This window comes from Alligator sinensis, unplaced genomic scaffold, assembly GCF_000455745.1.
Source record: "Alligator sinensis unplaced genomic scaffold, ASM45574v1 scaffold50_1, whole genome shotgun sequence".
NCBI classification, from domain to species: Eukaryota; Metazoa; Chordata; order Crocodylia; family Alligatoridae; genus Alligator; species Alligator sinensis.
The window spans coordinates 2,289,332-2,313,807 of NW_005842059.1; the positions used below are offsets into that span (position 1 = coordinate 2,289,332).

At 40.3% G+C, this 24,476-nt stretch overlaps 1 protein-coding gene across 1 annotated transcript in view; it reads left to right on the plus strand.

The window, feature by feature from the left end:
- Window positions 1-24,476, plus strand: part of WDHD1 (WD repeat and HMG-box DNA binding protein 1) — a 48,869-nt gene that overhangs the window by 5,113 nt on the left and 19,280 nt on the right. The window contains exons 3-17 of the mRNA XM_025203500.1: window positions 3,072-3,183; window positions 4,615-4,766; window positions 7,485-7,596; window positions 8,160-8,210; window positions 10,011-10,106; window positions 11,566-11,658; window positions 12,461-12,567; window positions 14,894-15,035; window positions 15,293-15,491; window positions 15,689-15,870; window positions 16,617-16,801; window positions 18,371-18,612; window positions 19,334-19,471; window positions 20,885-21,041; window positions 23,118-23,232. Of these exons, the coding sequence (XP_025059285.1) occupies window positions 3,072-3,183; window positions 4,615-4,766; window positions 7,485-7,596; window positions 8,160-8,210; window positions 10,011-10,106; window positions 11,566-11,658; window positions 12,461-12,567; window positions 14,894-15,035; window positions 15,293-15,491; window positions 15,689-15,870; window positions 16,617-16,801; window positions 18,371-18,612; window positions 19,334-19,471; window positions 20,885-21,041; window positions 23,118-23,232 (2,083 nt within the window). The remainder of the gene's footprint in view (window positions 1-3,071; window positions 3,184-4,614; window positions 4,767-7,484; window positions 7,597-8,159; window positions 8,211-10,010; window positions 10,107-11,565; window positions 11,659-12,460; window positions 12,568-14,893; window positions 15,036-15,292; window positions 15,492-15,688; window positions 15,871-16,616; window positions 16,802-18,370; window positions 18,613-19,333; window positions 19,472-20,884; window positions 21,042-23,117; window positions 23,233-24,476) is intronic.

Below are 24,476 nucleotides of genomic sequence, written 5' to 3' on the forward strand. Positions count from 1 at the left end.
CAGGCTACCATGAACTCACATGTTCCCCACGAGATCATCCCCTGTTGCTAAGACCAGGTCAAGCAAGGCACTACCTCTGGTGGGACTAGACACCACCTGGGTTAGGTGGAGGTCCTGCACACAGTGTAGGAACCTCCATGAGCAGCTTGTTTTGGCTGTTTGCTCCTCCCAGCAGATGTCTGGGTAGTTTAGATCTTCCATGACCACCACCTCCCTTGCCTGTGTGGCGTCTGCTAGCTGCTCGGAGAATACATTGTCTAGCTCTTGATCCTGATTAGGAGGCCTGTAGTAGACCCCCACAACCAAGTCCTTTTCCCCTGGCCCCCACTGGATCCTGACCCACAATGCCTCGGCTTTCCCCTCCTCCACCCCTGCCTTAACGGTGGAAGACGTATACTGCTCCTTAACATAAAGTGCTACCCCCCCACTCTGTCGCGCCTATACAACCTATACCCCTCAATGCCTACCGCCCAGTCGTGTGTAGAATCCCACCATGTCTCAGTTAGTCCAACTAGGTCATACTGGGTGCTAGCAAGCAAGAGTGTGAGCTCCTCCTGCTTGTTCCCTGGTGTTTGTATAAAGACATTTTAGTCCCCCAAAGGGGGCTCTTAGTGCTCCTGTGCCTTGATGGCGTGTGTTCCTTTTATTACTTCCCTGGTGTGGTCTGGTGCCTTGTTTATGGCTTACCAACCCCTTAATACTTACCTGGTGCGAGTTAATCTCAACACATTTGAAAGGCCTATTAAATTTCATCTTTACGTGCTTAGAGATTAGGATGAGACCTGTTCTTGTGGGCAGCAGACTATTTGACATTTGTCTGCTCTTAGGTTCTTACACCTTCCTTAGAAACGTGGCACTGGCCACTGTCAGAAGAAAGATACTGAACTAGCTGAATCTCTGGCCTAACTCATTATGGCAGTTGCTGAGTTGTTTTGCCCTTACATAGAGTTATTAATAAGGCATTTATATTCTGAAACTCTGAATTCGCAATGATTTACACATATATATACCTTTACACATGAGTGAGTAATCCAGTAATATGTAGTGGAAATGGGCATAGTCTGGGGGAATGCATTATGCACATAGTCCCCGGACAGGCAAGAAATAACTGGCTCAGTGCAGTTTTTGACTTGCTGTCCTTTTTTTGTTCTGTTTGTTATAGTCCTTGTACTGTGTTAATATTGGAGTGTTTTGTATAAACCAAATATTCTTCATTTGCTAGCAGTTGGTAATAAAACCCCCTCAAGAATAAATGTTTAGTGCTGTATGGACTTGATCCAGAGCCACTGGGGGTCATTTGAAAGATGTGTTGTTTTCAAGAGGCTTTGGGTGAAGCCCTATATCAGAGGTTTCAAAGATACAGCCTGAGGAGCCCTGTAATCAGGTCCCTAGTTCTGCCCATGGGTCTTAGACTGGACCAGTATGCTGCCTGCAGCACATGCAGGACCAGCTCTACATGTGGGTACATGGGGCCAGTTTGGTACAAGCTGCACATGGTGTGTGGGGCTGGTCTGGAGCATATACTGCATTTGTGTGCTGGATCCAGTGTGTGGCACTGGTGTATGGGCCCAATCCAGCCCATGAACTGACCCTGCACCACTCATCTGGCCTGAAGGGCCTGAAGAATTTGACCCCCCTGCCCTGCACAAAGATTTAATCAGGTAATTTTTTTCCTGCATAAAAAAAACTTTGTTCACTCAGAATTCAGTCTATTTCAGCAAAATACAAATATCAGACACCAAGAAAGCCACAAGTTAAGACACTGTATAACAACAAGACACCACCATCCAAGCATCAGCTTACTGTGACCCTCGTCAACACTAACATCCCTTCCCGTGTGCTCAGTTTCATCACAGCAATACTGACTGAATTGGACAATTGGACTGAAAATTGCACAGCACAGCCTTAACTCCCAGCACAACCTTAACTCCCACCTTCTACTGCATTACTTAATTATAGTCTTAAGATTGGAAGTATAGCAGATAGCTTAGGGGAAGAGAGCATAACATTGGATTGCATACCCACATTTTTATTGTGTAAAAAAAAAGAAGAAGAATTTCTATACATTTTACATTCCGCCTTTAAAGTAATCAACACAGTTACACAGTATGCAGCATTAAATATATATTACATACATACATAGGTACAGTGTTAGCAAACAAAGTGACGGACAGAAAGGCTGAGGCTTTGTGAAACTGTGGTTCTGGATTTGTTGGGTTTGCTGGCTGTGGACCTGAAATGGAGAGTGTTAGTGTCAGAATGGTATTGAGCTTAATCTAAGAGAAAAGAACTAGAACTGCATAAGCCAAAAAAAAAAAAAGATTTATGTGAATTATGGAAACCTCCCATTACCTAGTCAACATGATTTATTCCAAATACAAATGTTGCAGATTGAGCCCAGTCCGGAAAGGAGAGATGACACGGTGGAAGCCTGAGATCCTTCCACCATTTAGAGCGAATGATCAGAATTCTACCCCAAACCTCTGTTAAGGAGATTGGGTGACAGTTTGTTGTCTCAAAATTATGGAAATTAAACCACGTCAGACAGGATGGTTGAATTCAGAATCTTGACAATTTTCACAAAGCCTGCTCCCCTGGTACAGCTATCTTGGCTTCAGCCAAGGGCTTTTCACTCTTTCATAATAAATTGGGAAGATTTCAGAGGAGTAAAAGGCAAGAAAGGACCCAACTCTCAGTGCAAGTTCAGGCTAGAAGGTTGCTTCTCTGCTCTTTGAACCTTAGAAAATTTCCTCCTAAATTCTGGAAGACTGAATTGGCCGTTAGGTATATCAGTGTGTAAGGATACATAAAGAAGACTGATAGGCCTCGTTATTTAGCAGGTGTTATATTATATCAGCAAAACTGGGCTTTTCACGTTGGATAATATGAATTTCCCATGTATGAAGAGTAAATGGACTTATAAAGTGAATCATACTGTATTTTTGTTGTGTTTTCAGCTAATTAAAACTTTGGAGTTTCCTAATTTTTGACATTTTGGGGGGTTGAGGAAAATCGCAATCACTTTGCTTTGATTACGCAAATGTTAATAATTGCATTTATTTTCTTAACAGCTGCATTGTAACTGGTGGCAGTGATGGAGACATTAGGATTTGGGAAAACCTGGATGATGATGACCCTAAGTCCATTAATGTGGGAGAAAAATCCTATTCATTTGCTTTGAAGGTATCATGGTATTGTCCAGTTGTTCCACGTGGAAATTGATGCATTTTTTTGCCCTGCAAACACTTCTTCCAGTACTTGACTTTATGCATGAAAATACTCCCATTAAACTCAACCTGACTGTTCATGTATATATGAAGTTAAACACAGATAGCCCCAATTCTAAAAGTAATTCCTAAAATAATTGGGGCTTTAGCAAATTCTTGATCTAATATTAAGCATACCACTAACTTGATCTAATATTAAGCATACCACTTACGTAATAAAATACACATACGCATTAACATAATAAAATACAGACCACTGCATTTGTTAAAGCTGCTTTTTTTTATTAATGTTGTCATATACACATCCTAAGTGAGATTAAAAACTAATCGCAAAAGAGATCATATTCCAGCAATGTGTTTAGATGAAGGATATTAGCAGTCAATTTAATTTTTGATATCTTCTTTAACTCCCCACTTTGAGTGACAGTCGTTCTCTAAAGAGCTATTAATGTGGAGCCACTAAGAACATTTAATTGGTTAAACATGCCTTTATAGTTTATAACTGAGTTAAAATCATTCAAGAATTTTAATGCTTTAAAAACCAAGAACATATTGATTTTTTACAACTCATTTTTCCTGCACGCAGCAGCTATACAGGACTTGTTCCTTGTGCTGAATTTCTATAATGTGTGGGTCTGTGGCTTTTTTTTCCCTTTCTTCACTTCAGGATATTCTTGCTTTTGGATTTTGAACTCCCTTAGAGAAACTGGAACTGCAATTGTCGTTTTTTTATCATACAATAAAATTTAATGGTTGGAATTTTTGTTTTGCTACATGGATCAAAAATTACATTCTGAAAATCAGTTCCTGGTAGAACTGATAACTTTGCTCCTGATTACTAGTATTTGTTTAGGGTTAGATCTTACACCTGAAATATATTTCTCTTGTGTCCTTCCTTAATTGACACCCTTCTTGAATTCTTGTTCATTTGCAAGGAATAGTACTTTAAAGTGCTGATTAAATCAATTCTAGTAACCTAACTGATCTATTTTTGGCATCGAGATGCCTATTAATGCAAGAATACTGCAAGACTAAGAAAGTTCACGTTCATATGAGTGTGGAATTGGTGATTATTTGGATATAATGATCAAAATCAGGTTACCTAATAGAACATGAGTCTTACATTATAAACCTACTCTTTCAAATCTGCATGAGCTAGGCTTGAGAATTCTTAGGGTAACTCCTTTGTTCCATAATCGTTGGTTTTGTTCTTAATAAAAGAAAGTCTGAAATACTCTCTCCATTTACTACATCTGTTCAGTAAGGGAGACTATTCCTAGCAATCTGTAATTATTCTTCAAGCGCCAGGCAGAGTTTATGGTATACAAGTTTGAAATAATAGCATATATATTTTTTAAAATATGCTGTCAATTTATTTTGTTTGTAGAATGGAAGGCTGGTTTCTGCTGTATCGAACAACACCGTTCAGATTCATACATTCCCTGAAGGGGCTCCGGATGGCATCTTGACACGTTTCACCACAAACGCAAACCATGTTGTCTTTAATACTGATGGTACTAAAATTGCTGCTGGATCCAGGTAATTTGCTTTTGTCAGGAAAAGCCGATAGCCAAACTAAATGTGGAATTTCAGGAACTTCTTTGGATATTATTTTTATTGACAAAATGATTTATTAGTCTGTATATTCTGTGCAGCATTTGCAATACTGCAGAAGGCCTTCATTGAGTGGGATGGTCAAATGGAAGAAACCTTTTAAGGAAAAATTGTATGGGGATGATGGGGACAGAGATTTCATAGCAGATATACATTTGATGTTATGAGGCAATTTATCTTCTTCAGGGACCTCAGCTGATTGTTTTCTATACCCCAGCCCTGCAGTGAGCTTGTCATAGGTACCTGGGATACCTACAAGGTACTCATTAGGGGATCTGAGCTTTGACTACTAACTCAGTATTTGGGATAGCATGTTTGTTAATAGTTCAGGCTCACCATACTGCAAATGCTCATGTAAAGGCAAAATGAAGCATGCAAATATTTGTTGTTTTGGGACCTGAGATAAATTCTGACATATATTCTGCCGTTCATCTGCAAAGTGGTAGCTAATGTGAGTGCTGGATTACCACTGCACTGGAGAAATCAGAGGTGCATAGCTTAGCTAATTTCTTAGGATAACTCTTTTCTTTTACACCAGGGGTGCTCAAATCTGGCCTACAGTACTATGTATTGTGGCCCACATGACCTGTCGTGGGTCCAGAAATTTAATGGCACCACTCCCCTGCTACCAAATTTTCTGACCCGTGGAGATTCCTGAGCCCTGCACGCTGGATAGGCACGTGATCCCAGTGCAGGGCTGGGCGAGGGTGGTGTCAGGCCTCAAGGCCCAATCATGGCAGGAGGAGGCAGTGCCAGGCCTCTGGGACCCAGTCCCAATATGCAAAGGGCAGAAGGGGGTGATGCCAGGCCGCTGGGACCCGATCCTGGTGGGAGGGTATGGTGTCAGGCCCCCAGGACCCAGTCCGGGGGAGTGGGAGGCAGGAGGCAGTGATGTTGGGCCCCCAGGACCCACTCCCAGCAGGAAGGGGCATCCCTGGGGCCCAATCCTTGTACATGGAGCAGGGAGGGGGCGGTGCCAGGCCCCAAGACCAGATCCAGCCTGTGGACTAGCTCTGCTCCACTCATTAGGCCTATAGAGCCAAAAGGTTGAGCATCACTGTTTAACATCATATATACTAGTCCTTTAACACAGGTGGTCAAACAGCATGCAGACAATTCTTTTGTTGAATAAATTCAGCCACAATGCCAGTGCTCTGTTCCCATGGAGCAGCTCTGCCCCAAGAATTGACTCTGGTTAGAGAAACTAAATCAGAGAGTAAACTGCCCTTGAGCTTATAGTTTCTTCCCTTTAACAAAAATACAGCATTGTTTCACAGACTGGATAGGACTCCCATGCTAAGAGAAATAACTTCTTAAGACTAGACCAATGCCACCTGCTGAATTCTGCTAAAACGGTATTAAAAGAGAGAGTGACAGGTATTAAATGAACAAATGTAGTCAGCAGTTCTGGGGGGCTTTTTTAATTGTTACAAATTTCTTAGTTTTTACTGGAAGCCTAATGTTTAAGTTTGATAATCACATTCATTGAAAGCAATATTCATAACACTGAATTGCCTTAAAGGGCCTGCCTGCATTGCTTCCTTTCTGGCATTTTGCATGTGCTAAGCAGGAATTAATGCATCTATCCATCTCAGAGGTAGTGTAGCACATCAGAGGCATGTCAGAGGCTCACCTGACCTATTTTAGAAGACTTGTGGTATTTGTTTAAGAAGGAAATTTCCTTTAATCTTGTATTCTATAAGCATGCTACATTAAGAGTGACATGAATGTAAATTACTTTAATTTAGAAACTGAGCCATGAATATTTTTCAGTGGGATTGAAATGCTTCTTGCAAAAGTTGTGATTGTGACCCTGAACAAAGTTAACCACAATTGGATTTAAGGTTAGATTTACTTAATGAAAGTATAGAGTGCAACTCTGGAGTAGGATTAAAATATTTTAAGGAATTGCATTAGAATCCTTTTTTAAGCAGTTCATGTCAGTCATAAATGCACTCCAAACTGACATTTGAAATTTAGCATTTCAAATTAGTTCTTTTTTATACATCAAAAAAATTAGTTCAGGTATTTTAACATTGTAAATTAGTTTTGGCATGTGTGGGGGAGTGCAGAGAAATGCTAGGTTAAGATACTATTATGTTGGCTAGCAGTTTTAAAGCCAGCAGTATGCTTAATTATAGGCTAGATAATGCATTTTATGCACCAAATTCCTGAAAGTTCTTTATAAAGAATTTTAGCAAATAAAGTTTTATGTGCTAAACGAGTAGCAAGTTGACATGTTAAGGGAAGCCACTGTGGTACTGATAAATAAGTATCTGCTTGTCATGAAGTGCCAAAATGCATGGTATTTGCATGTGTGTTTGTATCAAATGTCTCTATCGTGCATGCATATATGCATATGATTTAAAAAGCATCACATATGACATTTAGTCTAGAAGAAAAAAATGTTACATTTTAATATTGGTGACCTGATCTACTGTCATTGAAGTATATTGAAGATTTCGATATTCACATAAATTCCAAATTGTTGGATGCAATATCCTTCATTCTCCCCAACCTGTCCTGCAGTTTTGGAAAGCAATAAGAGAAAAATACCTGTTAACTTAAATAAAAGCAGAATTGGGTCCTGTATGCTAGTGTGTAACACAGGTAGGTTAATAGAGATATTGTTTTCATTGATAGTGATTTTATGGTCAAAATTGTGGAGGTGACGGACTGCAGCCAGCAGAAATCATTCCGAGGACATGATGCCCCCGTGTTAAGCCTTTCTTTTGACCCCAAAGAGGCTTTTCTGGTAAAACATTTTGCAGTGTTTTTTCTCCACTTCATTGTTTCTCTCTCCAGAAGTTACTCTTTTCTGTTTCTTAAAGGAACATTAATGATAGAAAGATCTCCACACAGAGAAGGAATTTATTTATTTCATTTGGCTTTACTGAATATGGCCCAGCAGTAAAACTATGAATGTCGCACCGGCTCTAGTGGGGAGGCTAGAACTTCAGCTGTTATTTTCCAGCAGCTATTTTCTATTTCGGATTCTTAGGCCAGCCCTGACTTCTGACTTCACCACCATAACTTAAAAGTAAATGTTTGTGGATCATTTTTACATCTTATGTAAGTACTTGCATAATCATTTAAGTATGGAGAACTTGTAAATACAGCGATTTTGAACAACCAAGAATTATACAATCTCAAATGAGTATTTATGTTTAATTTAATATCAAAAAGAAACTTATAAACAATCTAGGCAGCTTGATTAAAGGCTCTTCTAATAGTATATATTGCTGTTCTTAAATTTCTAATTGTAACATTAGTTTTTCAATGTTTATTACTACTTGATAATGACTTTCTCTTTTGCAGGCATCAGCAAGCTGTGATGGGTCTGTCAGAGTATGGAAAATCTCAGATCAGGTAAACTGCAGTCTAACTCAGATGTTACCTTGAGTAGTTCACAAAAGCGTAACCACAGTAAAATCTTGTGTCTTGATGTGTCAGCATTTGCGTGCTGGTAATAAATGGACAAGCAAAATATAAATCCCAAGGCTGAGGAAAGGATAACTGTACATTGGAACAGCTGGGACTTCACCTGGAGTGTAAAGGGAGATGAGTTAGGTTTCTAAAAGATACACTTTAATTGGGAGATATTCTCTGATATATATGTAATGGAGGCAGGTGGCTGGTTGATTGTGGCTTGTCCCTTCTGGCCTTGGAAGCTCTGACTCTCTCTGTTCATCCCTTTCTTTCTAAGACAGTGGGAAAACATGATTGCCTGCATTGCCCTCAATATGTTTGTAAAATTGGCAACTCTTGTTGAATACAATTGCTGTGTCCAAATCTCTTGTTTCAGGGCTTCAGGCAGTTGTATGCAGGTGTGAAGGTGCAACACTTTTCCAAATGACATTTTGGTTTTTTGGTTCCTTTTCCCCCCCTTTTTTTTAACCAAGCATCAAAGATTCTCTTTGGTTTGCAGGGTTGAACACTATACATAGGGACTAATATTCTGAAGCAGTACAAAAAATGTTCCTGCTAGATGCCTGGTGGGTGTGCCTTGAACCCAGGGGTAGCATTAAAGCGAATGTCCAATTTGAAGTCAGGGAGAATTTTTTTTCCCTAGGCCAGATCAGTAGAGACCTCAGGGTTTCTGTTTCTCAAGCACCACGCTGTGTGGTTCACTCTGATCATCTGGGCATCTTGCAGAGGCAAATTATTTGCCCTCCTTTTCAATGGCCATGGATATTAGTGGCATTATGTTCTCTTCTGTTCTCTTCCTGTACCAAATCACTGCTTAGTCTCCCAATGCTTTAAGTGTTTGAATGTATTTTAAGTCCTTGGGCTCAATACAGGGGGTACTTTGGTATAATTTCATTAGTGATATACAAAAGGTTTGACATGGGGATGTAGTGGTCCCTTCTAGCTTTAAAACTCTATGAAACTTAATTTATAGATTTAATACTATCAGAGTCTATACTAGTTATGCAAAGTGGGGCCAAGTAATATAGAGTTATAAATGCAGGCAGAATTATTTCTGTATGTGTCCCATTGACACGAGTGGGATTTGCCATATGCTGCAGACTGAATTTTAAACTCATACTTTACACTTAAATTGTGAAACCAAGCATTAGAAGCTGGATACCTGAATGCCTTTTGTATAGGTGTGCTAACACTTTAATATTTGGTGCAGTTAGGGAAACAATGTCCTGAGAATGAAGGTATGAAATGCATTTTAATGTATGTGCTGGCACATTTGGACACAGTGCTCAGGCCAAACCTGGGGTGTATTATCCAACCCTCTTGAAATCAGCTTGGCTTTACAATGGGTAAATCAGCCAGAATTTTGTCCCTACAGCTGAGATTTCTGATCCATTTTTGAGCTATATGTGATTAAAAATGAAATTTTTACATTTGTTCTGAGATCTTCAGCCAAATTTTAATAAATAGCTTTTTTTTTTAAGTGTGTGTGTGTATAGATAGATGGATAGATAAATGGATAGGTAGGTTGATTGATTGATTGTTTGATTGATTTTAAGTCACCATTTTCCAGGTTGTTATAGTAGTAAAAAGACAGGTTTACTCTCATATTTAAGTGAGAAATGTAACAAGACTTTTTGCAATTGAAGAATCTTTACCTCCTTTCCTTTAAAGACTTGGTTTTAAACAGTACAATGGGAATTTCACAGACCTAGAGAACTAGTGTGAGTATTTTGTTTTCAGATGTGTGAGACAAGCTGGCCCCTGCTGCAGAAGTGTAACGATGTGGTAAATGCTAAGTCAATATGTAGGCTTGCCTGGCAGCCAAAGAGTGGGAAGGTAAGTGAAGTACCGTTCTGAGCCATATTTTAATCCTCTCTCCAGGATCAAATTTAAACCAGACAAATCCAAATCCCAGTGCCAAGGAATAAGAAAAGCATTTTGAATGAAACTGAAGAAAAATCTAAACCCAGAAAGCAATGTTTGTTCAAGTATTGTATATGCAGGGCTAAAGCCAGTCTGGCAGAGTTCCAGCTATCAGCTAGATGCAATGTTGCATGAGCAAAATAGGCCGAAGAGGAAGGAGTGCTGTAGATGGCAGAATAACTCCTTGGATCATTAAGAAGTATCCAACCAGTTCAGTCTCTCTTTAAATTAAGTAAAATTTGCTTTGCAAATCATTCTTAGTCTATAAACATTCCCCCTCACTAATAACTTGCTGAGTTTCAAATGAATAATAAAACTATATAATGGAATGGTCAATTTATTTGTAATGTGAAATACATCCCACCATGCACAAAGAAGTAGTAAAGAGGCTTTGAACAGGGAAATAATGAAAATTAGAGGCATAGAAAAGTTCCTTACTGGTTTCAATTCTAGTGTAGGATCAGCAGCAATGGTTTTGCAGCACAGGTATACTGTATTCCAGCCTGTGGTGTTCTCAGTGACCTCTTCAAAACCTCCCTAAACAGTTCCCTCCATCTCATCTTTTTTGAAACACTCTCCGAAATGTCCTGGCCCATGCTCACTTGCCTAGTGCTATCATGAGATGCAGAAGCCCTTGAATTGTTTTTCTTTGCAAGAGTGAATGTCCCCAGCAGCACATTAGGTTTTCAGGTTTCAGACAATAGTATAACTGCAACAGTCTGATTCTTCTGCCAGTCCTTATTGCTATTTTTTCAGATATAAGGTAAAAAGTACTTTTAACAGCACTGTGTTATGGGATAACTGGGAATAACTCTGTGTTTTATGGTAATAGAGTCAGGTGAATCTAGTGTAGAAATCCAATCGAAGATTTGTATAAAAATATTAATCTGATCAAAAGTTTGATCGGTAAGAACTTTTGAGGGGCATTGTTGGAAATGTTATTCAGAGGCAGTTGAAAACTATTTACATGTTATTCACTGTTTCATAGGTAGAGGGTTTTTTTTTGATCTTTCATAGACAGCTGTCAGCTTCTCTCTTCTGCCAGAAATAAATGCAGATTAAACCATAAACAGATGTGCTCCAGTATGTTTGCTTATGGTTCCTTAATTTTCAACATAATTGAAGAGCATTTTGGCTTTCTTTATTTTCACAGTCATCAGTGTTGGGATGCTAATTAAAAGAGGTTAATTAAATACTGTGACAGACTTGGTTGTTGTGGCAGTCACAACTATAATACTGGTTTTGAAAAACGGAACTAGGCAGCTTGTTTGCTGCTGTAATTAACTGAGGAAATTAAATTAAATGAAAACAATCGCTTTTAAAAAAAAAAGGCAAAGTCCTAAACAAAGTATGCTTTATTTTTCCTGAGCAGTTACTAGCAGTTCCGGTAGATAAAGTTGTTAAACTGTACAGAAGAAACACCTGGGAGAATCAATGTGATCTTTCTGATAATTTCATCACTCAGGTATGTGCCTTAAACTTGAGGCTTACAAACTTTTCTTAGGGTGAATTGTAACTGGCAAGAAATTCTTGCAGAGTTCTTCTAATCTAATTGCTTAGACCAGGGTGCTCAACCTCCAGTCTGCAGGCCAAATATGGCCCACGAAGCCATAGCATCTGGCCCCCAGAGCTCCCCAGGAGTCAGAAAATTTGGAGGCAGTGGAGCAGTGGCAGTTAATGCTGCCACCCCTCCCCACCTGCCAAGTCCCAAAGCATGCATAGTGAGTCCAAGCCAGACCGTGCCCTCTTCCCCACCCCTGCACTGCCAGCTTGGGGCTGGGTCTTGCCTCCTTCCCCCCAATGGGCCAGTCCATGCCCTCTTCCCGCTTGTGGCTGGTTTGGGGATGGGATGCCCCCTCCCCGTTCTCCTCCATGCAGCTGAATGGGGTCCCTCTACACCTGACCTGGGACCTCCAGCCAGATCCAGGCCATAGACCGACTGGGCACCTCCTATTAGCTCACCAGGCAAAAAGGTTGACTACCACTAACTTAAGCACATTTCCTGTTCATTTGCAGTCAGAAGAAAGTCAGATTTTGTTCACCTTCCTACAGCACACAGTGACTGAAAATACATACTCTGAATTCAAAAGAACAGAAAACATGCTGGTTTTTAAAGAGTGCCTGTCACAGGAGGATAAATATCCCTGTCGCACTGATGGACATAGTTTGCTAAATGTTCTTACTTGTTTTCAGAGATGTCCATATTTAATTCTACAGGTCCGAAAACATTGTCAGTGCTCAATCAGTAATGTCTGCTTTCTCTCTAGACCCTAAATGTGGTTATCTGGTCTCCTTGTGGACAGTACCTGGCAGCTGGAAGTGTTGATGGGTGCATAGCAGTTTGGAATGTGGACACAAGGCAGTGCATGGAGAGGTAGCTATTGTCATCCTATAAACTGTATAAAGATGTTTGTCTGTTAATACAAGTTGAATTTCATTCCATCTCTAACCTATCTACAGATTGCCATTTTAAAGAAATAATTAAGTTGCTTTTTGAACTAAAAAGTTACTTCAATTAAAAATGAAATCCCTTCACTGGGAGCAGCACAGGAGGTGTCAGACTTAAATTAATGACTCCCTTTACATGGGCCCCCACTGAGCATGGAGCCCCTGAACCTCGTACTTGAGGGAGCTAAGTGTAGACACTGCTACATCTTTTCACCCGGTCTAGAACAGCTTCTTTTAGAGAGATTGCAGAGTAGGTAGAGTGGTGACAGTCCTGCAGCCTTACCCCTCCAAAATAGATACAGACATGTGTCCTCTAAGGCAGTGGTGCTAAACCCCTCTGGCCCCACAGATTGGATGAGTGGTTTGAGGTTGGTTTGTGGGTCAGAGGCCATGCATAGGGTTGGTCCACAGGCCTGATCCCACACAGAGTCAGTCCATGAGCCTGGTCTCACGCAGGGTTTGTCCGCGGGTGCTATCTGGCACAGCCTCATGTGCTAGATCTAGCTGGAGCCTGACCCCATGCACTGGCCTGCCTGATCTGGTGTGCCAAATCTGGCCACAGAGCGACCGCATGTTGGTGCAATGCAGTTCATGGGGTCATGTCATGGAGCTCCCCACAGGTCCAGAAGTTTGGCAGGGGTATGGTGGCAGTTGCTGCAGCTTGGGGAGCAGTTAACACTACTACCTGTCTGGCTGTTGGGGGACATGAAGTATTGCCCTTTTCTATCATCCATAGCAGAGTTATAGGTGTACACAGCACTATAAGAAACTTAAATAAAATTACTGGGATACTTGAAACTTTGAGACCTACTGCTCCAGCCCCCTCTGAGGCAGAGTGATTTCCCTTCCAATGATTTCCCTGAGGCAGAGCCCTGAATGAAGTGTTATGACTAAATACCATAATCTAGCTGGGAGTTTTTAAAGAGGATATAGTTTATTACTAATTTTCATCTTTTGGGTTGATAAAGGAGTATTGTTGACAGACTCTGCAGGGAGACTAGATCCCAGCCTTCTGAAATAACAAGAACAGTCATAGTGATGATACATTTCCTGAAGATCAGGAAAATATATTTGTTGGAGAAGCAACCACTGATTCTCCCTTACCCTAGAAGAGAAAGGAAAGAGCTAGATTGGATTTTGCCAGGTTAATTAAAGTAGTACAGGCACTCCTCACTTAACAACCGAGTTCCGTTCCTGCGACTAGGTCGTTAAGCGAATTGGTCGATAAGCGAGGAGCCACCCCTTGATACTGCGTGCCTTGGCTTGAGATGCCGCGCTGCCGTTTCCACGACCAGAGTTCTCGTACTTACAACCAGTTCTCGCTGGTCGTAAGTCCGCGCGGTCGTTAAACAGGTAGGTCGCTAAGTGAGGAGTACCTGTATCTCTGCTACAGGAGTATGACAAAGAGCAAAAGAAACAGGAAGGATTTTTGCATGTGAATAATTCAGATTAAGAACATGATTATTACTTCAAGGGCATAAAAGGAGCCAAAGGAGGATTATATGCAAATACAACATCGCTCTGACATGATTATATGCAAATGATTCATAAAAGAACTTTTAAGTTGAGAGCAAAGGGGGGAAAAGGGGGAAGGAGGCTTAATCCATTTGGGTACCACAGGGCGCATCTACACAAGACACTTAATGGCAGAAGACTAATTCTGCTGCGCATTAGCATGGCTAGCAAAAACCGTTCTAATGTGCTAATGCACAGTAGATTTAGTCTAATGTTCATTCATTAATGTCACCAAAAAAGCATTTGTTTGCACTAATCTACAGTAGCACCAATTATGACACATTAAGTTAGCATCTCTTATTACAGGTGCTAAACTTAATGCGCCATAATTACGGTGCATTAATGAATGTGTAGACATGCCCATAGAGACTAGTTAGTCAAATGTGATTCAAAATAGCAACTGTATCCTTGTATAACTGGACAGTTCAGGAGGATGTTCAGGAAGATTCTCATGTTTTGTAGGAAATGACTGTTTATTATCGCAGTTCTGATTTGTTAATTGTTTTAAAATTCAAATTGATTTTCTCCACAGAAAAAGGAAATAAAACCTTTTTTAAGTAATATAATAAGAACTTCTGTTAAATCTGTCTCTTGATTCTGTAGGTGGTCCTTTTATCAACATCTTATTTTATAGTATCAACAAGAGCTACAACTTTGCAGGGTAAGCCCCTTGAAAATTACTGCCTTGAGAAGCTTACAAAATGAAGTACCTGTGATGTTTGTGTTCTTCTTTTTAGGATAAAACATGAGAAAAGTTACACAATTTGTGGTCTGGCCTGGCATCCCAAGTATGGGCAAATAGCTTATACAGACACTGAAGGAAATCTGGGACTGATTGAAAATGTTTGTGATAAAGATGGAAAGAAATTGAGTGCCAAGGTAGTGCTGTTTATTTTTGCCTTGCCTGTATTAATTAATACAGTGGTGCCTTTTTGATGCACTGCATTTAGTGGATCAAAACCAAAAAAACTGTACACTTTGGGTACTGATCAATTTAAGTGCTTCAGTGTAAGGTTCAGAAATACGTTCCCTAATGATTATTTCCTGGCTTCAGGTCCCTTAAGGTTCAATTCAGTGTTTAAGGTTCAATTTAAGGTTCAGAAATACGCTCCCTAATGATTATTTCCTGGCTTCAGGTCCCCAGTACAGTGACAAAGGAGTACAGTGATCTTTTTGATGAAGATGACAATGATTTCTTAAATGGAGACTTGACTGAGCTACAGTCATCTCCAAAGGTCACAGCTAATGAGGAAGATGATGATGTTGACCTCATGCTGGCCTCAGGCCGTCCTAGACACCGAGGGACAATACTAGAGGATGATGAGAGTTCACTAGGTACAGTACAAAACGGGTTCCTACAGCTCTCTATAGCCTGGGGTTTTCTGGAGGGGGCAGGCGGGAGTGCAGTGGGGATGGCTTATAACCTCTGCCAAGGGTGCCCTGTGTTTTATCATGCCACACAACTCAACATGCTGTTTTCCATTTCACATGCCATCGCCATTCGCTAATATTAGAATGTTTTATCTTCTAAGATACTGCTGTAATGAAAGTCAATTCCAATCTTGAAGGGGAGGAGGATGACCAGGCTGACGGCCTTTCGGTGCTGCCAGTGTCATCCACACAAAGACCTTTCTATGATGGGCCAATGCCAACACCCCAGCAGAAACCATTCCAGTCTGGGTCTACCCCTGTACACCTCACGCACCGCTTCATGGTAGGTCTCTTACTTATACCCGTGGCTACGTTGCTTGATGTGATGACTGCTTCCCTAATTATTGCCACTACTGTGATTTGTCTAAGACTAAAATAAGCTTGTAAGAGTATATCATAGGGACAAACTTTGAAGTCTGACATCATAACTCTGGAGCCAAATGGTAATTACTTTAGTCCTGTAAATTTTAATGTGGTTTTGTAGAGGTGAGTAGGCATCATTACTTATAGTTTACACATTGAGGGAGTTAGCTACATAGAGACATAAGTGACTTACCTGCGTTTGCATAATAAGTTAAGAATTTCTATTTTTATTAATTTGTATGTACACAAGATAATTAAGTCTGAGAAAATTAGGGGATGCCACCTGTCCCCCTACTATTGCATTTTCATAAAATACTCTTAAGCGTATCCTTTTCAACAGAAGTTTTGATTCAGTAGCCATTTTTGTGCTTTTCAAGTTATTTTTTTTTATCTTATGGATGTCTTGTAAACATGTTCCACTGTTTCAAGGACATTACTCTTCTGCCTTAATCCATCCTTCATTTTACAGAGATAGAATATTATGCAAATGAGGGTAGGAATGTACATTTTTTTAATCTGGTATGATTTTTGCAGGCGAAAATCAGTTTATTTTGCTGCCAATTTTTTTCTTTAAGCCTTAATAATTTAACAATCTTGGTGTTAGCAGTTTAAATTGCTTCCTTGGAGTTGACTTTTTTTACAGTCTTGACTTTTTTTTTCTTGTAGGTATGGAACTCTATTGGTATTATTCGGTGTTACAACGACGAGCAAGATAATGCTATAGATGTGGAATTTCATGATACCTCCATACATCATGCCACACACGTACCAAATTCTCTGAATCACACTATGGCCGATCTCTCCAGCGAAGCTATTTTGTTGGCCAGCGAGAGCACAGAGGAACTAGCCAGGTAAAGCTGTTTCCTACTGCATGGACTCTGCATTCAGGAAGATTTTCACATCCTTTCACTATGTAGATTTGAAGAGATTCCTAATACTTGATGCAGGACAGGCAGCTTTGCTTTAGTTGTTGTTAGAAGTTCTCCTGCCTTTCCAAATATGTGCTGAAAAGTTTCATCCAAGAGAAACTGTCCATAAAAAGGATGGAATTCAGGCTCTCGATTCATTAATGAATGATGAAGTACAGGTGGCTAAATTATGCCCTTTTTTCTCTCTGCATTTTGAGGGGTGCAGGTAGAAAACTGTTGTAGCTGAGCAGAGGCACAATTAAAGGAATGACTAGACTTGTGCAGTGTTAGGCTTCTTACCCATACAAGGTGCCTATGTTCTTTACCTATGATTACCTATGCAAGATACAGTCCATGCTATCTCAAAGCAGCTGGGAGCCTTGCATTTAAGGAGCAATGGAAGCAGTGCTGTATCTCTGTATGTCTGTACAAGGGCAGAAGGATCTTCCATTTTATTTTTCCACTCAGTACACTCAAACCTGACAACATAACCCTTGATATTCAAAATGTTGCCAAGATCTCCTGAGCTCTGACAAACTCAAATTGCTTTTGAAAAAGCTTCCAGGTATGTTGCTGACCTGGGATGCTTATAGACAGACTTACTTCTTAGAGTTTTTTCTAGAGTTTAAATGTAATAGGACCAGAGCCTGACTCTGTCATTAGCTTTTGCCATACTGGAAATCCACTCTGGAATGACAAATGGAAATGTCATGGACATTTATGGTTAATGGGCATGAGGCTCATACCCCAACCCAACGGGAGCAACCTTTTTGGTAGTTGTGCCACACATTAGCACCACACCCTCCATGAGTGCCACTCCAATCTTTTTCCCTTGTCAGATCTGCTGCTCTGCTTTCTGCCCTCTCCCCAATCTGCCATATGCCCCACACAGAGGATAATTATATCAGATTAGCCACCCCTGCTCCCACCAATATGTAGCTCTAACTGGGTAGACCTGAAAGACGCAAAGAGTCTATCTCTTTCTTCCCCTCCTTCCTCCTTTTCTTTAAGATTCTACATAATTCTTCAGCCCAACGAACTCTCCAAACTGAAGTTTTTAAGTCACTTGTGCCTGTCTGCCCTTCTCTTAAAAGCAAATATTCCCAAATTTTAAAAACTAAAAATGTTAAATTCTGGCTGTGATGAGATTCGTAAGCCTTGATTTGTCTGCATTTGGCACCCGTTAACAGTAACTGGAGTTGTTGCTGTGCATATCTGAAAACTCTGCCCTTTGACCTCTAATCAGACTCTGCCGCACACTTCTGTAGAGTTTGGTCTCCAAAGACATGGGGTGAGCACCATAACCAGTCTGTGTACAAGAGGGTTACAAATGGTCATTTACAGCTTTGTTAAGCTGCAGATATCTTGCTGTATTTGTGCTGTAGTTGCAGATTGTAGTAGCCGAGACTTATGCGCTAATTAAACTTACTTAATGCAGTCTATATAGTAAGTCTTATGGGATATACAGATACAGATGTTAACTTGTTTTTGTTTTTATTCCCTCATCTTTAGCAAGCTACACTGCATTCATTTTAGCTCCTGGGATTCAAGCAAGGAATGGACAGTAGATATGCCAAAAGATGAAGATATTGAAGCTATTTGTTTAGGTCAAGGCTGGGCTGCGTGTGCCACCAGTGCCCTGCTAACTCGTGTGTTTACAATTGGTGGAGTTCAGAAAGAGATCTTCAGTCTCCCTGGTCCAGTGGTGTCAATGGCAGGACACGGAGAACAGCTTATGGTCATTTATCACAGAGGTAGTTTCCCCTTCCTACCTTATGTTGGTACCTTGTTCACTGCATGTGGTAGCCAGCCTGATTTTCTTCCCCTTACTATTCACTTCCCACTTCGGTCTGCTTTTACTGTAGCAATCCCCAAAAAGTTTTTAGCATCAAACAATAAACGCCCACATTTTCAAGCAGGAGAGGCTTAGGTCTGACATCCATATAAAATGATCTTCATAGGTATTAAGAATTCACAGCTTCTACTTATTTTGCTTATAAGGAACTGTAGATGCTCCCCCCTGCCAAAACCATGATTTTTAGGCTATAAATTTGCAGATATTGGCTTAATTGCACAACTATGCACATTTATCACTTAAAAGTAGTGTGAATTAAAAAGAGGAACGTGCCACCTTCCTAGATAGGAACAAAAGAATTACTTGGGTAGTTGGCTCAGAATGGAAGAGAGTATTGTAACTGTAAGAAACCCAGAGATCCAGCCTGGTGCTTAGTTTTTCAGTAGAAGGTTGTTCACATCTCTTTGTAAGTGCTGTAGCGTGAGAGCATGATTGGACTCTTGGTTATTTGACCTAGAAGTTCAAGCATTGATTTTTTTATTAGAACAGCTTAAGTAAATGTTTGATTTAAGACTTGCATTGAAAATGAAGAGGGGGATGCATTTTATAAGACTGTCAAATTAGGTATAACATTATTTTTTTATACAATTCAGTCACTGGCCCTGACCTTTTCTTGCTAGGTACTGGCTTTGATGGGGACCAGTGCCTCGGAGTACAGTTGATGGAGCTTGGGAAAAGGAAGAAACAAGTTTTACATGGAGACCCACTTCCTCTTGCAAGGAAATCATATCTGATGTGGGTAGGATTTTCAGCAGAAGGTAAGAGGACTTATTTATTCCTGATATAGCTCACTGGAGCTCGGCTGAGAAATCTTAGGTGAGGAGTTTTGTGGATGAGTTCATCTCTGCATTTTTTTAATATAAAGTGTTCCTGTACCTATTTGGTAAAGTCTGTTGATCATTGATCAAAAATGTGTTAATCAGAAATCTTGGTAAATTTACAACTTAAAAAATCTTAAAATGGTACAATAAACCTTGTATCAATCAGTTCTCCCTCTGTCAGTCACAAAAAAGAAGAGATTGTGATTTTGTCACTGCTTCAAGATAGACCTGTCCCAAATATCTACCCAACCCAAAACCTGAGAGAGCAATAATTTGTGAAGTCAGTTCCAAAACTGAAGTCCTCTAGTTAGGGATGTCATGCCACCAACCCCTCTTGTTTAAATCTGGAGGCTTTAAAATCAGATTCTTTAAGCCAAGGCAAAGTGTTTTTATTGAGCATAGCCAACACCTTGATTTATCCCAGACTTAAATTACACACCGTTGTAATTCTAGTTATGAAATGTTCCCGTTGGATCCCTTCTGAAAGAAGTACTTCTTGATTTATTAAAGCTGTATATTATGGGAGATCTGAATCCAAGAGGAAAGATTCCAGCTCTCAGTCTGCACACAGTGCAGAAGAGCCCTGTTGGCCATTCATGCTACTTGATCCTTAAAAGCTGGTTGGGTTCCAGCAGGACAAGACCAAGTGGGTCTTGCACTCCTTAAGGGAGAGCAGATAAACACCTCTATCAGGGAAGCAGTTATCAGCCATAACATCTTTTCTCCACCAGCATTACCTCTATTTTTCTTTGGATTGAGCCTCCCCTGTCTACCCTAATCCAGTCCCCAAGTTTGTCTGGATGCAGAAAAAGCAGAGCTACTGCACCCACCGTCTGGATCTGGTATAAAGGATATTTGTTTGCAGCTGCTAAGTGGAGAACGTTGCTGTAGCTAAATTTGGGAACTACCTGCCTGGAGCAGAAGGGTTAATTGTAAATGCTGCCATATTTGGGGAGGAAGGGAAAAAACTCCTTTTGGCTGAACTTTTAACTTCTGTGACTTATGCCGACAAACAAAGTGTTTATTTCTAAAGCCAAGACATTGAATAGATGAACATTTCAAAGGGGCTGTACTGTGAGAATAGTTAATTTTCTGTCATATTCTGCACAAGTAGTTTAAAGTTTCTGGTTAAATAATACACTTACCAGTTACTCCTAGCTGCCAGCAGGTGGCATGGTTTCCCAAGAAAACAACAGCTCCTCCGAAACATCTTGTACTTTGGAGCCTTAGGACATTACTTAATATTTGGGCGTTCCAACCATTTCGTGCTACCGCCCATAAATTCTTATCCGTATTACGGCTTGAAACACAGTTGACTACCAGAACAATGCCTCTGTTTGTTATAACTAGGAACCCCGTGTTATGTGGATTCGGAAGGAATTGTGCGGATGTTGAACAGAGGACTTGGCAACACCTGGATTCCCGTGTGCAACACAAGAGAGTACTGCAAAGGGAAATCAGATCACTACTGGGTAGTTGGCATCCATGAAAACCCCCAGCAGCTGAGGTGGGAGACTGTAAAGACATACGTCTTGTCTAGCACAGTCAGTTTGTTGCCTTTTTCCCTTCATAACAATGGAAATTAAGAATATGCTTTTACTAAAATGAATTTAAAGAAAGAAACAGCCAGTAAATGTTTTCAGAGAATGATTCAGTTATAAATGGAATTAAAACAAAAAACAAGCATTGCATTGCTAAGGTGAATACAATTTAATAAGAAATTTCTGACATGAGTGACTGATTTCAGCTTTTTAAGTTGATGAGGAGGCATTTAAATGTGACTGTGAATCACAAATGCATATCCAAATTACCAGTTGATGAAATCATGATTGTCTGAAGAGCGTTCATCTACAATTTCTTCTGCTGATTGGTTTTCCTAAAACTGCTCACGAGCTCCCAGTTCTGTACAGTGCTACATTGCTTTTTCAACGTTTCAATTATTTTGGATTGCATTTCCCCTCCAATCCCTCCATATCAGTTAGATTCTACAGCAGCACCCAGGTGACTCGATCCAATCCAGCAGACTGCTGTAGTAAAAATATTTAGCCTATAATTGTGAGAGGTACCTTTTTGAGAGGATATATGTAAAACTAAATACAAATTCCCACTGACAGTGAATTGCCTTCTGAAATATAACAACAATTTTATTTTAAGTAACTATTTATTGGGGGGGGGTTGTAAGCATCCAAACATCTTATTTTTGATTGTTGGTCTGTGGTCTTCTTTATTCAGCTAGGTATGTCTCTTGTAGGCTTTTCTACCAGTTCAGGCCCCATCAGCTTGTATGGGAAATGCAGGCTAATGGCTTGTTTTATTTTTGCCAGCAGTGCCTTACCATACAGATCAGTAGCAGAAAAAATGTAAGTGCATATGTAGAATGTCAGAGTCCTCTGCAATTTTTATTAATCGTGAATTAAAAGCAAAATATTTTTGGGCCACTGTCAAACTTCAACTCACTGTTCCTTTCTTCCTCCAAGTTGTTAAGTAACCCAGACCTTCAGGAACCTCATTAAAAATGTGCAAGGCATATCAGACTGGTTGGAAGGCTGTGAGTCATCATGAGTTTTTTCCTCCTGCTCCTCCAGGAAAAAGAGTCCTGCTCTCTGAATTACAAGGATTGCTTCATTCAAAGCCACTAGCAGTGTGATAGATAAGAAAGAGGGAGGGTTGTTGTAGAAACACCATATCCTGTAATGGCATGGATAACCAGAACATTAATGCTTCCTTGTTGGTTTTTTTTCAATCTAGTCTCTGAAACGTTGGCTTACACTGAGGCAGAAATGTTATTAACGTACAATGATGCAGCTAGAAAGATGTCCTTCTCCAAGCAGATATTTCACTTAGCTTATCTTTTTTAGAGGGTACTAGTTGAAACGCCGTGAGATGAGACAGTAACACTGCACTTAATTTAGGACTGGTACTCTAATCCAATGTGGCAATGAGAAGAGCAGTCTACAAAATTGCTCTGTGTGTGTGCGTGCATGCCTATATTCTCTTCTACCCACCCCATATACTCTGCTCCTCCTCTCCCAGCCAAAAAAAAGCAGTAGTCAAACCTGTTCAAATTTTGCAATTAACTGCAGTTTTCCTGTGGTCCTAGATTTGAAGAGAATTAGGTCAAAAGTTTCTAGAATATGCTAAATCATGTCTTAAGTGAGTTAGCCTTCACAATAATGTTATTTATCATAGAGAAGTATGGCTGGAAGGGACCTATAGAGGTCATCTAGTCCAAGCCCCGACCTGAAGCGGGATTATCCCTATCCAAACCATCCCATACAAACCATAATCTAAACTCTACATTTGCCAGACTTAAATTAATTAAAGCAGAATGGAAAGAGGAGTTTTATAGTGCTTGGTGTACGTTATGGACTTTCCATAAGCTCTCATCTCTTTTATTGGTTAAAACTAAAAAATTAGTGCCAAGGTAAATTTAACATTTATAACATACTGTTTATAAATAACCAACCTTGTTAGCAAAAAAGGAATGAGGTAGTTTCTTGGGGGGGCTGGCTTGCAGTTAGTTCTGCTGATGAATGTTAAGATGTTGAAAGCTTGGTACGTTTGTTTTGTTTCCCTTGGACAGGTGCATTCCTTGCAAAGGAGCCCGGTTCCCTCCCACGCTCCCACGTCCTGCTGTAGCGATTTTATCCTTTAAACTTCCTTACTGTCAGATTACAACAGAAAAAGGACAGATGGAGGTATGTGGACTTAGCATCATTCGAATTTGTTGATAATCCTCCATGTTCCTAATGGACAGGTGGCTGCCCCACTGTCATAAACACTAGAGAGGCCAGATGCTGAGTACTCCAAAAGACTGAACTCTTCCCTTGCTCCTTAGGTCAAGGTTGAGGTGCATTGGCAGGACAGCACAGGGAGTATTCTATTTTGTACTCTACCCTGCCCTTCCCTATGCAAAGAGTCTTACCACAAGACTGTCAATCACATTTTTCAGGAACTCTTATAAAATATTTAGCCCTGTAAGCTATTTAAGGAACCATTCTGCAAGGAAGTGGCATAGAGTCCTTGGTAACACCAGGCCATGGAGTTCTTTCAAGTTCAGTGGTTTGCACAAGCTTATTGTTGAAATAGGCTTATGTACCCAGAAGAATAAGAGCTGATCATCAATATAAAGTTACACATAAAGAAATGCTATCTCTCCTTGACCAGTCAAATCTAATCTTTGCCTGTGTTTTGTAAATGATTAACGTCTTGAGCCCCTTGTGTAAACCTTTCAAAGTGTCCAACTTCTTAGCTAGTGCTGAGCAGGTAATTTTGGAAAATCATGCTCTCTCAATGTACCTTGTTAAGCACCTCCAACTATTAGTCACCCTGTCACTTACTGGCCAGCAGATTTAACTGGTCTTGTACAACCGAATCTAATTGAAGGAAGATGTAGGAGCAAAGCATCCTTTAATATCTGTGCAAAAAGAGCTCACAGTTATGTTCTGGTTTAAACCACATTTAATCCTGTTGGCTCCAATTGGGATTCATAGGAAGAAAATCAGCACTCTGCCTCAGGCATATGGCAATCTGCCTCAGACAGAAGCTTATAAATCAGCGGTAAATGCCTTTTGCGAACTAGTCAACAGTTTTCCTCCATTCTTTGACAGTACTGATTGGATGTGGGGTCTTGTTCTTTGCCTCGTTCTTGCCATGCAGTGAAAGAACTGTGGAAAGTTGTTAATTTGGCTTGAGGGGGTTTCATAGTGAGGACTGGGTGCAGTAAGAGTGGACTGATTTAAACACAACTTTTTCTATCTGGACGCTAAACCAGGTTAGTAGCATTGCAAACCACTAACCTCTTGGCCAGCGTGCATACTAGCGCTGTGCTAAACCATTTCACTTAGACTGCCGTCTGGTTATCTATCCCTGGAGATTTTTGGAAGGGTGCCAGTATACTGTAGGGCAGTAGGAAGAGGATGATTTGAACTATTTCCTGCTG